Source organism: Gallinula chloropus, assembly GCF_964237585.1.
Source record: "Gallinula chloropus genome assembly, chromosome: 17".
Lineage (NCBI taxonomy): Eukaryota > Metazoa > Chordata > Aves > Gruiformes > Rallidae > Gallinula > Gallinula chloropus.
In genome coordinates, this window is record NC_140102.1 from 4,018,539 (window position 1) to 4,033,801 (window position 15,263).

Below are 15,263 nucleotides of genomic sequence, written 5' to 3' on the forward strand. Positions count from 1 at the left end.
TAGCTCCATGGAAGAATCATTAACTCACTAGCACTGTTGAAGTTCAGAAAGGAACTCATAAGGACAAACATTAGTCTTCCCAAATAGTTACACTGAAGTCTTCTATCACTAACTTTCTTTGCTACAACATTAGGGGGAAAAATCCACCCCACAGGTCAGTTTTATTCGCTTTCCTTTCCAAAACTTAAGAGTTGTGCAGCTTTCCTCCATCAAAACAGACATTATAGAAATTCTCATCTTCAGTAAGGGCAAGCATGATGCAGGAAGGTGGAGCCTTTTCTGCAGGTGATATTGATGAGGCAGTTAGATCAATAACCTTAAGAGACTAAAAATCAATCCATTTCCCTCTCTAATTAGATCAGAAACATTTAACATGGATTTGACCTTTCATCTGAAAGGTCCCTATTGCATTTTATTATTTCATCTGATTTTTTTAAACTCAGTTAAGCAGGACAATCCCTTACAGAACAAGAATTAAAAAGCCATAAAACATGTACTTATAGCTGTAGGAAAAGCTCTCCCATCTTTATAAGAAAAATATCTTAAATGGCTTTTTTAAAAAGCTTTCGTAAGCCACACTTGCCGTTGTATAGTACATAATAATGTCATTGCTTGTCATGTTGCCATGAAGAATGTGCTCCTTCAGATGCTGTATTAGTGTACCCTGAAAAAAAAACATAGGGAAAGAAAAATCTAAGTTCACATAAATGAAAAGCAAAACTCTGACAGCACATTAAGACTTCAAAAAACCCAATGTTGCCAACCCTTCACAGGATGCACTCTGGGATTACAGGCAAGTGTTTCCTTTTAACCAGTGCTGAAGTAAATCCCTGGGCCTGGCTACCTGGTGCAGCAGCAATTGCATTCTCCATTTTCTCACATAACTTTTCAGTCTCTCTCATTAGGCCTCAGCAATTCCCACTGCACATCACTTGCAATCCACGGAATGAATAACTTGCTTCACTTCCAACTCTGCCCAGCCAGAGTACTCCATGCAGGCCATAATTTTAACAGCATGCTTTTACCAGTCAGATTCTCCAAGATAAGCCCCTCAGTTTCATTTTCACTATATCCAGGCAACCAGGAGGAATGAAGGACCTGGAGCTGCTATAAATGACAGCTGCTGTTATACATAAACACTATTTATCCAAACTATCTTCTCTGTTAACATCCAGGAGACAAAACACCTAACTACACACACCTCTTGTAAACAGAGGTGACTAGCAGTGTGAAAAATCTCTCTGCTCAGAGCATCAGTATTAATAATGTAGTTAAATATATTATTTCCTTTTCTCTTTTGTTGGAAGTGCTGCTGAAGTACTTTTCTCATTATCATTAAAGCACAACTTCCAAGGATAAATAACTTTACAAATTCTTCCCTACGTCCCTTGACTGCAGTGACAAACTGATGTGGTTGATTTTAAAATAAAGATGTTTTTTGCACTTATGCAAGGAGTTATAGTGGAACTATTAAGAGCCTCATAAGCGTGAAATAAGATTTATGCTGAAAGAAAACAGATTACAGATAAACATTTGAAATGAAAAAGGAGAGTCATAAAACTGGCACACGCTTCGGGAGAAAAGGCAGAAAGCATTAAATAAAAATAAAGGAGTAAATCTTATTTTCTCTTTGCTACTCAGAGGAACCAGGTCTGAATTCACCTGCTGCGCTCTGAATACACTAAGATGTCACAATGCTGCCACCTAGCCACAGTTACCCTTATCTGCGTTTCAAAATTAACAGGACTGTAAAGGTTGCAAAAGGTGTTAACAGAATGATTCTATTTATAAAAGCATGAGCATTGTCTCTGCAGGAAAATCTGAACAAGACACACAAATTAAAAGTCAAATTCAATTAAATTAGAATCATAGAATCACTTAGGTTGGAAGAGATCTTTAAGATGAGTCCAACCACAGCCTAACCCTGCCTAGTCCACCTCCAGACCATGTCCTCAAGCACAACATCTTCATGGCTTTCAAATACCCCCAGGGGTGGTGACCCCACCAATACACACTTGCTTTCTTCCTCCATTTAGCTGATGCTATTCCACAGATTTGGAACCAAAAGGAAGTTTTTTACCACTGACTTTAGGTAGAGGCTATGAACTATTCCCCTGCAAAATCTGGTAACTCATCCTGGAAACAAAGGCATTGTGGTGGAAGGCTGTTCTGAAGAGCTAGCAGCCCAAGATGCTCTCAGACTTATTCATAGGAATTGCTTATTTATAGGACTGGTATGACCCTCAAAATAAATCCTAAGCATTTAGCATCTCATGACACTGATCTGGCAGCTGATACAAACTTAGTGGCCTGCTTGTCTTCATTGGGCTCAACATATGGCTGATAAAGTGCTGAGCATCTGGAGTGTCAGAAAATCAGTAGGCACTGCTGCTTCTGAGGCACACTGTGAGTACAGAAGGGACCACTGCTAAGAGGTTACCTAGCTGAGAGCGTGCAGCTACTTGTGGCTGCTGGCCCTGGTCTCAGACCAGCCCTGTTCTCAAGGCAGCATCTGGAGTCTGAGCAGGAGAAATCCTCTGAGCAATCTGCCTACAGTCAACACAAGAAGTCTGTAGAAGCACAGCTATTTAAGCCCAGGTCTTCAAGTCCTTATGATGGATAGAAATTAACTGATCAGGATTTTGTCATTTAAAAAAATCCCTCCTCCAATAGTTGGGAACACAGAATAACCACAGAGGAGCCTGTATGAATGGGGAAAGCAGTAGAACCAACATTTGTAGGACTTCAGAATAGTAATTGCTCAAAAGTGTTTTTCAATAACCCTCAAAATGTCCTCCTGTGGCACACCCCATTGTTCAACATGACACAGCTTCACTTCCAAGACCAGAAAAGTCTTACTCCCTCTGAGGCACTACTTTCTAAATCATCTCCTTTGACCTGGCTTCACTTTCATTATTTACATATGCTGTTTCACTATGTCAAGAGAAGAGTATGTACAGAGAAAAGCCAAGAAACATACTGCAGAGTTAGATAAACTGAGTTGGGAATTTAAAGCAAGCTGCCTATTAGCATCTGTAAGATCTGTACAGTACAAAACAGCATCAGAGCACACTGCAAATAGGCAATGATGGAAATGTCTTCACTGAAGTGCAGGAAGACACGATGTTTTTGCCTATCAGAACCAAACTCTGGTTAATCTGAGGCTGGAAAATGAGACCGTGGGCTAATTCTGCTTATGTTGAAATCAATGAGAATCCTCCTATTAGTTACAGTGGAAACAAGATTAAGCCAAGAACAGAGGAACCCAATCAAGTGTGCAGAAGGCATCTCAGAATCTCTTTGCATGGGTTTTATTGTCGGCCCTGTTCAAACTGACAAGGCATGTAAGCCAAGGAAGCCTCTGATGCAACTGTTTGCTATTAAGGGCAGAGGTGTTAGCACCAGAACTTATGAAATAAACTGGCCCTGAAATACAGGAACTACAGAGCTGCTCAGGGGCAACACAGGATCCTCATAAATAACACAGGTTCAAACCATCACAGCCTTTATTCCCCAGCAAGGTTGGGTAGCCTGTACTGAACTCCAAGCTAGCTGTATGAATTGATTCAGGAGGAGAGCAGAGGGATGACATTAAGGGCAAGCTAAGCTGCCTACAGATAACACAGGAAGAGAAAGAACTTTTACAAGAGAAAAGTCCTGTTGTCTGATCTAGGTGTGTTTTTCATCTCCCTACTGTTTATCATGCATCACTGAACAAAACACCTGTGCTGTTTGTGCTAATCTATCTTTGCAAGTACTTAACCAGCCTAAAGCCAGCACAGCTTCAAAACAGCTGTCAGACTTCAATACACACCTCCACCTTTCTTCTTCACAAAGATAGGACTCGTGTCCCAAGGGGACCATTTTGTATGTCACATTCTGTCTGGTATGATCTTATTGATAATATATAAAGCAGAGTGTTTACAGGCAGCATGGGATTTGTCTGTGGGCAAGTCCTTCGGTCCTTGCCATCAAAGGGACAAGAACTACACACTGTGGGTGTAACATGAAAGAGATCCTGCCCTCAGGTTACCTAGACAACCCTACAGCCAGTCTCATGGGATACAACTTTTAGAGCAAACAGCAGAAACAGTGAACTATGGCTAATAGCTGTGCAGTTAATTCATACAAGTTCTTATAAATGTGCTAAATAAAACATTCTGCCTGCCTTAAGGGGAAAAAGCCCTGGTTTCTATTAAGGACTATAATGCTAGAGGTAAAGTTTCAATACTATGCCTGACTGCTGGAATCATTTCCTCAGCTTTTCTAGGTTGCCTAGAACAACTTTTAGAAGAGGAACAGTAAATGGGTATATACCTTAATATAACAACAAGATGCTGCCTAAAGCAAAGCTTCCATACAAACAAAACCTACACCCAAAGAAATAGCTAACCTTCTGGACTTCTTTCTCAAAAAAGACAGAGATTGATGAGGATGATATGCTCTGAACTGTTAGATGTAGGGAGTAAAGTTTAAGATAAAAAAAATCTAGATAATAAAAACTGCAGTTTCCCTATGCACCTCAACTTGACAGTGTCCAAAAATCACTTCCAAGCACCCAATTCAAGTTTTTGCCTTTGTCTACAACCAGTCAGGCCAGTTCTGCTTTTGTGACAGACACTTGCTCCCAGGTAGCAGCTGAAATCTCTGAAAGGCATCCATGACAATCTCTAAACCAAATTATTTTATATCCTTATTAGTCTGTATCTGCTTTCAAACACTTACAAACAGGAAGTTTCATTGCCAAGTTACTGAAAAACTGTCAGCAATCAATTCTTCCTTAGAGTACATTGTGATACAACACCATTGGTAACCCAGGTAAGACAGAGATAGTGCAGTTTCAGGAGGGAAGACTTACCCCTGCAGAATGAACCATGCATTTTGGTGCCCCTGTTGTGCCTGATGAATACATGATGAAGAGAGGATGACTGAAAGGAAGCTGTTCAAACTCCAGCTGGGGGGCCTGGTCTCCTTGCCCAGTAGCAAGGAAGTCTTCTAAAAAGACACTGCATAAAACCAGAATAAAGGAACATTTAAATTAGCCCATATAGAAGATTGCCTCTGTATCTAATAACTCTTTTACAATGAACTATACATTATTTTTATTCCTAGCCTTTCTACTCATTGTTTGAATTGCTAATTGGCTTTGCTTCCCTTGTTTTGAAATAAAAATACATTTCACAACACAATGAAATCAAGCTGGTAAATCTGTACATATAATCAGCTGCCAGCCTTAAACTCAAAGCAGACTGGAACAACCTGACCCTCAACCCAAAGTCCAGACCCCAGCCATTTCCAAAAGCTGTCTAACATATGTAATCCAGACCAGTAAAGAAGCAAAATTAATTCTCTCTTAAGATGTCACTTGAATTATTAATTGTTCATTTAGAAAAATAACTTTCTTCTCCCTGCTATAGGCTACTGAATTTTGCCTTCATTTGAGAATGATTAATACCAACAGTGGCTTTGTAGAAGCAAAACATGTTCAGCAACATAGCACTTGTTAATTGTGGGTCCAGCTTCATACTGAAAGCAGAAGTCTGGCTACATCCTAGCTTTTGTAAGCTCAAGAGGTCAGAGTCTCAACAGCTATCGGCACCCTTCTCATCCCTAGTTAGGGCAGTCACAGATCAACAGCTCCCATTACCTGTTTGGAATCTTAGATATATCTATGGTTTCTCTTGAGGAGACATATGGAATCACCACCACTTTTTTTATATCTGGAAGCCCTGAAGGAGAGAAGAAAAAACATTCAGCTACATAAACCAAAGGTCTTTTCTGCCCAATTGGATCCTACAGTGCAATGCACCAGAACATTCTGATGTACTGAGTACTGGATACACTTTTAAATATTAAGAACCCCAAAAGATGGAATTGTTTCCTAAGACACAATTTCTTTGATATTTCCAGCCTTTTAAAAATACATGTGTGAATCTGCAAGCCTTAATGCTGTAATACCTCTTCATTTGTCTTCAGCAGAACTTCACTTGGGCTTAAATAAAACACAGCATTATCACTCCCTTCCCTCCCCACCACTTACACTGTTGACTAATTCATGATGATATATTTAAGCTAAACTAGTAAGAATTACACAAAAGACTGGCTACTTTTAACTCAAATCCATTCTGAAATTCCAGGTGGCCACAGCGATACTGTAAAGGAGGAAGGACAGCAACAAAATGTCAAGTCCCTTTGGCAGCACCAGCTCTGAGTTGCCACAGAACAGTGTAACTGTGACTGGGTGGTATGTAATGAAATACCTTTTACCACGCTAAGCAGCTTTTCCAAGTGGTTATGTTCTTTGCCATTGTATATAACAGCTTCAACAGAGAAGATGAGCTTAGGCTGGATTTGGGAAAATCTGTCCAATACACCCTGGGGACAAACAGGAAAGAAGAGAGTTTTTAAAAAATCAAATTAATTGCTACAGTAGGAGAACTCACTGGATGCTATGTGCAAATTTCAGTTCAAAGAAGGATTAAGGACAGGCATCAGCAGGAGAATTGTTAACACTGCCTGTTTGTCTTTCACTCACCCAAGATCTTCAAAGTACAACAGGTTTGAAACAATCTGTTTCATGACCCCAAATATATCAAGCAATAACACAGAAAAATCACCACACCACAGAATGTTGTTCACTGAAGGATCAAGTTCACAAAGCTATCTAAGCAGTTAAAAGTTCACCTTGAGAGTCAGACTTACAAACTCATCTAAAGAGGATAAGCACCTAACTGATGTGAGCAGGAGCCAGGCACTTGATTTATGTGAAGGCCCAGAGGCTGCATCTGCAGGCAAGTGCTCTACACGCTGCTGTATGCTGCCCCCAGTGCTGCTTTAACAATGTAGCTGTACTTTGGGTAGTCTCCTTGGGGGTGAATCTGAGAAACACTGGTCTTCTGGAAGATGTATTTATCACAGGGCAAGCTGGCCCTTCACACTGGCAGCTTTGTTCTGTTGCTATTAATAAAGAAACTGTACCACTGTTTTTTACTGGAACAACTAGATAGTGAACACACATACATACTACAAACAAAAACCACCACAGCTCTTTTAAACCTCTGGGGCAGGACACATTTAAATGCCAAGTTTTCAGGCATCTCCTCCAGCTTACACTGTTTTCAGGAACTACTATCACATTTGAGATAAACCCCTTCTGGCACTTATTTTTTCCCAGGGACCCTGCATGCAGCAGCCTACCAGAAAAGGATCTTTTTGTATTCAACAGCAAAAAGCAAATCTTTTTAGTAAAAGCTCTCAGCACACAGTAACCTTCATCCCTCTTTAGCTACATTACTTGAAGCATTAAGAACTACAAAATTACCCAGTACTGTAAAACTGTCAGCTAACTGTTCAACAACAATCTCCTAAATCACACTGCAAAAACCAGACTTCAGTCATGTGCTTATTCTTCCCAGCATTCTTTATACTTCTCTGCTTCCTGCTTTGTATTCTTCTCTGCAGCTTAAACAAGATAAATTGTTACCAAAGCAAAAGATAAATGCAAAACCAACAACAACTAATCTCTATCAACTCCTCCTTTCCAAGCTGGGCTGGTCAGGGTTGCAAGAAAGACTACTGCAGGACTCCAGAGGTGCTGTCCTGAAAACTTTGCCATGTTGTGTTTCCAGGAAAGCTCACTGAACACCACAGGTAAGGTACAGGGCTAGGACTAAATATGCAACTGTCTATGCTGAGTATGTCACTGAACAGCTTTCTCTCCTACCACCCAAAGCAGCATCTCTTTCCTTGCTCACATCACAAGAAAATACAGCAACCATTGACACCTAACTTGTTTTAAATTTTAAATTAATTGATAATCATCAGAATCCGTTTCAGTGGCAGAAGAGGTTTTCAAGCAGCTCCTAATGCATTAGCTAACAAACTCAAACACAGATTTAATTAATACATCAGTTACCCTCTAAGGGAGTATAAAATCTAATTTCATGCTTTCTTAGGTATATTATTGTGCCTGCTTCTTGGTACCATTCTCAGAATGGGCCAAGCAGCCAAGTTAGACACAGCTTACACGTCTGTGTGTGCATACACAGAACATGCACACCCCATACCCATGCTGCCTGATGCTTAAAAATGAAGAGCAATGAGATGACTAAGGGTACACTAATAGAAGAATCAAATCTGGAGAGAAGCATGAATCAAAGAGAGATGACTACAATTCTCAGGGTCTTAGTAATCCTGCTAACACACCCAGTTGGATTCATTAGCACTGACAGGATCAAACCCCACGGGACAGCCCAGTATGATACAGACAGATGGAAGATGGAACGTTAATCCAACCAGGCTGCTCAGCAAGGGATCGCTTTCATGCAAGGCTCAGGTATCCCAGAAATGGCTCATGCCACCCTGTGAGCCTCAAATCCAGAGCAAAAAGCAGTGCAGGCCCCCCTGAATGAAGCTGCACTGTCTTCACTAGGGCCCACCAAAGGTTTCTCCCCCAGTTCTAAGAGCAAAAACTCTTTGCAAATTTACACAGCCAATAATTTATCATGCACAGGCTGCAAAGAACCACTTCCCTATTAAATATACATAAATGAATAACAGGGACTGGAGAAATGAAGAGGAAGCTGCCAAGAGTGGCATTCTGTGTGGGAGGGAGCTCACTGGTTCTCTGACAGCAGGCTTGTGAAGGCTCTGGATGGATGGCATTCAGAGCCTGCAATGTGTAGGCAGCTCTGGAGAGTGACATTTCTACACTTCACAAACATATATACACAATTGGATTTGAAATGTTGAAAACACCAGGCTATTTCCCAAAACACAAACAGAAAATCTTCATTTATGTTAACAGAACTAATGTAACTGCACAGAAGGAGTATCTTTTCCTTAGGGTGGAAGCCAACATCCCTGAGGACCTCTGCTGATCTCCCTTAAGATTTTAGGATTTGAACTCATGCCAACACATGCTGCCAAGCCAAAGGAGAATAAATAATATCGGTGGCAGGACTGCTCCCAGGCTAAATTTCATTAAGAAACTCTATAACAAAAACTACAAGCTGGGCACTGAAAATAGCACATCAACAGGGACAGAAATGATACCAGCACCCTGTAACACAAGCAAAATGAACAATCGTTCCCCAGTTGAAAGATCAAATCACATTGCAAAGAAAATACTCCACGCTATCATTTTCTGAGCAAGCAGAAAATATTTGTAGAACAGATTGATCATTACATGCTGTAATGATTTTTTAAATCCTTTTTTTCCCCAATGATACACCCTGAAGTGGGGGAAAGTGGAATGCTGCTGCCCTCTAGCGCGAATGCGGGGAGGAGAGGTCCGTCTCTTTAACCAGCTCCTGACTGGGGTGAAACACCCAGATGGAGGGGATACAGTGCCTGAAGACTTTGATATCCTCTGGGTTCAGTACATTCTCCAAAAGCTTTCATGCAAGCTTTCAGATAAAGGTTCAACACTCCATTTTAGAAATGATTTGTGCCTGTTGCTGCTAATGATGTGTGAAGGTTTTCCAAAGAAAGAGTATGTTCCCAGATCTCCCAGAGCACACTAAGCTCTGCTTGGATATTGTGGGGATTTTTACCACACAGCACTTATGCCAACATTAAAAAGAGTTAAACAGGTTAGAGGTATTAGCCTTAAATTCCTCACCTCGTTGGCAAACCTAAAGCCTTCTGGAAAAGGCCAAGCAGGGTGTTGCTCAGCTTGCCCACACAGGAGGGACTATTTAGGCAAAGGAAGTGGAGCATGGTGAAGCAGCCACAGGAAAGATTTGGGAAGGAAGGGCTCAGCCCCACCAGCTCTGTTGCACTGCTGCTCATCTGCACGTTTAGTACAATAAAAATGCACAACTATGGATATTGCCTGAAAATATCCCAACAGAGAGCGAGCTAAAGAAACTCAAATTACTCTGCTGAAAGCCATTGCTGACAGCTGCACACGTGGGGTTTCACTGTCTGTGGGAGCTAGAAAAAAATCTGGTGTACTTTGCTGTGCCAGAAGGTGGCAGCAAGAGTAAAGTGAACAGAATCTATCTGCAGTTTCACATCTATCTGAAATTCACAGCTTTTCTGTGTCACACAGCACAGCTACTCACGTTAATGCCAAAGTCTGGTGAGGTTGAGCTCCAGATAGCACCGATACTTGCAGCAGCCAGCATCGCTTCCACTGCATGAATGCTGTTTGGGAGGTAACCTGTGGCAGAATGTGAATAGTTAGTGATGGAAAAGAACTAAATACCAAAGCTTACAGGAAACAAACTACACAGTAGCCAGTTTAAACAGATTTAAAAAAAAAAATAAAAAACAAAAAACAGAGTCCTGGGTTGAAGCATCCCTAGTGAATCAGAAAGTAAAATCCGTTACAAGGAATTAGAAATCATAGAATCACAGTCTGGTGTGGGTCAGAAGGGACCCCAAGGATCACAGAGCCACACACACACACACATACACACACACACCAACCTCCAGGCCTGGGCCCCATCCAACCTGGCCTTGAACGCTTCAGGGATGGGGCACCTACCCCCTCTCTGGGCAGCCCCTTACCACTCTCTCTGTAAAGTGCTTCCCCCTAATACCCAATTTAAACCTTCATTCCACATGTAGAAGTACTTGTGTCAGTTTTGTATCTCCAAAGAACACAGCACTGTGCAGAAGAACAGAACAGGTTGATAGAAATACAGCAACTGGGAGGAATAAGTATGTGGAAGGAGGTATTATAAACACTCAGTTCAGAAGCAGAGATCCAGCTTAACAAAACTAAGCTTTGTCTCATAGGCACAGCCAAAATCTGAAACACTAACAAGCAAAACCAGTGTCTCTACTGATAAGGGAACAGTACAGCAGGACAAGCCCTGGAACATTCCCACACAAACATAGCTCTTCAAGTTTATCTCATTAGCTTGCAGCAACATCTCAGGATTCAAATTCACTTTATTAACTCGTAGAAAAGAAATTAATGTCAAGAAAACTTTGTGTTTTCAGTGGGCTCAATCTGAACAACTCAAACCAGCGATATTAGTTTCTTCAGCCAGCTTGATCACATCAGCAAGTGTGTAAGCTGCTGTGCTTTTGGGAATCACAGCTTTGAACACAGCATTATAACTCACACCCTACAACTTCTGGGAAAAAACCCACAGCTGAGAATAAAAGCCTCATACCATACTAAGATATGAATTAGTCCCTACAAGAGCCTACAGTTTGCAGTGCTTTGTTCAGTGAAGCTCTTAAGTATATAACGCACAGCAAACCCTCACACCCATAAAGGCATGATTTATTTTGCTATTTCCCCCTTGGGGTCAAGGTTTATTATACAACTTGCAGTATCCCAAAATTCTAGTGATGTTTTTCTTTATGAGACACCTCCCCCTCAAACAATTATTTGAAATACATGAGCCAGAACAGAGTGAAATGCCATTTTCTGTGGTGGAAGTACTTCCCTTTAATTTGTGGCAAATATTTCCACTGAGCATTTGTTAGATGGGTTTGTGAGTGTGCTGGAGTACAACAACTAAAAGCTGTCTCTCCATTGCTCTGGAGTAGTCTGTACCTTGCCATAGCTTACCAGCATCACTTCTACTCTAGGTTCTCTTTACCACTCCTACAAAAGCCCCTGAGGCAAGAACACAAGTCAGTGCTGATTATTATGAGCCAGACAATGAAATCATTACTGTCATCTGTCAGTTGACTTAGAGGTGGTGTTTGAGTTGGAGGGTATCATCCAAAACTGCCAAAAGGTACAAAACATGCAAGGCAGCTCACTCTGCATTCCTGTCTCTCCACACAGCATCACATGCAGCCCACCTACTCACTGGGATCCTCCTGTATTTGTCTTAGTACCCAGCAGGGATAATGAATGAAGATGTTGCTCTGTTCTGGAAAGAGATCCTCCAAAGACAGCAAGGTAGGAACTCATGGTGCTTCTCTATTCTATGCAGCACAGAACACTCCTGAGCGTAGTTCAGATTAAAACTGGATTATCAAAAGTGATTTCTCTCTCCCATCAGAGATTCTGCAAGCTAATTACAGCAACTGTCATGTAGGTTAAACTCCCTGCATTCGACTCCACCCCTGGAGATATCAACTGACCCCTGGAGCAGACTGACAAGTCATAACTGTCTAAAACTTGGTCAATGTGAATGTTGCTGACAAAGATGAAAAATCCAACTTTTCTAGCCGGATTCACATCTGGGGTCACAAAAGAGAAACTGATGTACAGCTAATATAAATATTCATGTTTGTTAATATATTTAACTAAAGCCTTCATGTTCCTTGATGCAATAGTGCAACTGAGGATCATATCTAGCATTTGTCACCAAGGGTACAGTCTACAGAAGGGACTTCTTTATCTTAGCTTACTGCTTCTTTACAGCTGGTACAAACAGAAGAAGCTACCAGCTGTTACTACAAGGAGGATCTTCATACCCTCTGTGAATGAATCAGGAAGCAATTCAAGAGGGTGCAAAACAAGAGTTGGGAACCCAGCAACTAGGAATTCAGAGCATGTCATACCAAGAGCCCCAGCAGCATTCCTCTTGACTTGTAGCTATGTACAAAATCTCCATAAGCACAAAGAAATAAAAGCTTTATTTTGGCATAAATCCTGTGACAAATCTCCAAGCAGGAGAAGTGATATATTGCAAAAATCCACACTGTTTCAGAGGCACTTGGAGTCTGACCTGCTCAGGACAGCACTCTGTCAGCTGTTTACTTAATCTATCATACATTGAAATTAAACTTACATTTGTTCATTTACACTACAGTACTTCAGCAATAGGTGAAACAGTCCAAAACTTTGATATAATCATGCCAGAACTGGCAAAAGCTCCATTTCTCAGAGCTGAGAAGACAATCCCAGCAAGGATCTAATGCCCTTCTAATAAGTGTGTACCCAGAAACAGAGGCATCCAGAGGCTGTCATCTGAATAAACACACAAACTTGGGCCCCACAAAGATTTAGTTTGAGCCTTGGAAGAATGTGTCAGAAGTAGGGAGCTGCAACTGCAACAGCCTCTCAAGGGCTTTGGCTATTGATCTACAGCAGCTCTCAAACAGAAGACAATTCCAACACCAGACATCCGGTTTCTTTGATATTAATATAGCATTTCATACTCCTGTAGGACTTTGAAGTGGTCATCCTACCTCACATTACTGTGGCCTGAGACTATTAGTAACAGCCTAATCTTCTTACAAAGCTAGCTTTAAAACCCACGTAAGCAACTAGGGCTAATACAATTACCATAGATAAAATACCAGCTTTAAGCAATAATTCATTGAGGTTTTGTTGAGGATTTTTTTGTGTGCACACAGGGAAGATCAGTTTGTTTCTAACTGCTGACTTATAGTAGAGCAAAGCTGGCTACAAGGGTATAATAGAGGCAATGTGTCTGGAGATGGAAGCCACAGGTATTCCCAGTTTCATTTTGCTCCTGCTCCAGTCACTGTTACTTGCCAAACAGATGGCCACTGGGACACCATGAGGACTTTGCATTTGGATTTGTGTAGCTTGGATTAGGTATTGTATTTGTTTCTTCCAACTGTTCAAGCATCTCTTCTCCTGAAACACTCTTGCTGTATTGTCAGTGATGTTTTACCACACATCTGCTTCAATTATGTTTACTATGAAGTGCTGACTCCTCAGTGATGGAAAGGGAAGACTAGGATGAAACCAAGCTTTAAAAAGTGCTGACACCACTGCTTGTCCACCCACACTCACCCACCTCCAGCTTCAACATATTGTTGTCATGATGCAACCATAAATTGTATGGAACAAACCAGGGGGTATGTTAAGTCTGATGAGAAGTAGAGTCCTGTCTGAGGCAGCAAAGCACAGAGACAAACTTCACAAGACAACCATAGTAGCAGCCTTGTGTGTAATTCTGACAGCTCAAGATTTTGAGGGAAAGTGGCAACAAAGGGCATCAGAACCTGGCAGGCTGACTACATGTTACACAACTATGTTAATATTCCCACCCAACACTCAACATCTCTCCCCCATTTTGATTTGGGACTTGAGAAAAGTCTGCAGACAATCTCCAGCTGATGTAATGGTTTTAGCTCTTCCAAGGACTGCCAAACATCCTCTGGCATAGGAGAGAAGCACATGAAAAGGTGAGACCTAATTTAAAAAATACACCTATATATAAATAGCTGGATTTGTTTCATGGGGAAGCTCTCCCTAGATACAGGCTGCTGCCCAAAGGGAACGCAATCTGTTGAAGCAAGGAGTCAAGGACTGGGGACATCAGGGAAAAGGAAGGAGGGGGAACTGTGCTGAACTGGTGGGAGCTGGTACAGGTTCATCTGACTGAAGACTACAGGGAAAAGAACCTCCTACCAGCCAGTGTAAGGGAATAGAGTGGAATAAAGTTGAATGAGGAATTGCTCAGAAGGAAGCCCATAAAGATTCTGGGTAATTTAACAAGCTCTGAGCCCAAAAACATACCATGATTTTCAGGAAACAAAGAGGTTACCTAGGTTCAATCTTTTCTGTTAGCCAAAGAAAAGGGCTCTGTAAGGATTCCAAGCACAATGCATGCCTGCTTCCACAACTAAACTCCCAACAGCCTGTGAAGATGTGCTCGAGCAACCCAAGTGCTCACAGGGCCCAGCACAGTGCTCGGTACCTCCAGCAGCTGGGCAGAAAGGTCTCAGCTGGGGAAGTGCCAGACAGGAAACTTTTGCTCAGGAAATGTATAAAAAGGTCAAAGGAAAGCACAGAGTTGCAGCTTACTCAAATAATGGGAGCTTAACTGCAGAGATTGAGGGAGCTGGAAGCCAAATGATGTTTTTCCCCATATTTTCAAGTCTTTCTGCTTGATTTTGGGGTGGACTTTTTGGTTGTTGTGGTGTCACTGTTTAAAAAACACAAGACAGACTGCAATTTGTGCCTCTTGATGACTAAAAATCCTTCCAGGCTTCCCACTGGAGTCACCACACATTTTCTCTCCCATGAACAGGGCATTAAACTGCACAGTTCACACCACCATCCTTTACCTGGAAGGAAGCCCTAACATTAAGGATGAATTTTCAAACTTGGAAATGTACCTCCTGCAAAATGTGTAAATAAATAGTATGGTTTAGATCCTGCTTAATTCCTACAATCTTAATTACTCATCAACTGGGTTTTTTTTATTTATTTACAAAAGGTGAGCCACCTGCCAGAACAAACAAGAGTCCAGAGTCAGCCAGCCTCCAGTTGTCCTAAGCAAAACACTATTGTTAACTAAAAGGAACTAAAGTTACCTTAGTTAACTATCTGCACCACTGTTTCAACAGTAGTTTTTCCTCCCACT

General features: G+C 41.4%; 1 protein-coding gene across 2 annotated transcripts in view; it reads right to left on the bottom strand.

Annotated features, from left to right (window-relative positions):
* Positions 1–15,263, bottom strand: part of AACS (acetoacetyl-CoA synthetase) — a 40,284-nt gene that overhangs the window by 12,149 nt on the left and 12,872 nt on the right. For both annotated transcript variants that reach the window (XM_084271976.1, XM_084271975.1), the window contains exons 5-9: positions 10,068–10,165; positions 6,261–6,375; positions 5,648–5,729; positions 4,859–5,006; positions 584–664 (exon numbers count right to left, since the gene is read on the bottom strand). In XM_084271976.1, coding sequence (XP_084128102.1) covers positions 584–664; positions 4,859–5,006; positions 5,648–5,729; positions 6,261–6,375; positions 10,068–10,165 — 524 coding nt within the window. The remainder of the gene's footprint in view (positions 1–583; positions 665–4,858; positions 5,007–5,647; positions 5,730–6,260; positions 6,376–10,067; positions 10,166–15,263) is intronic.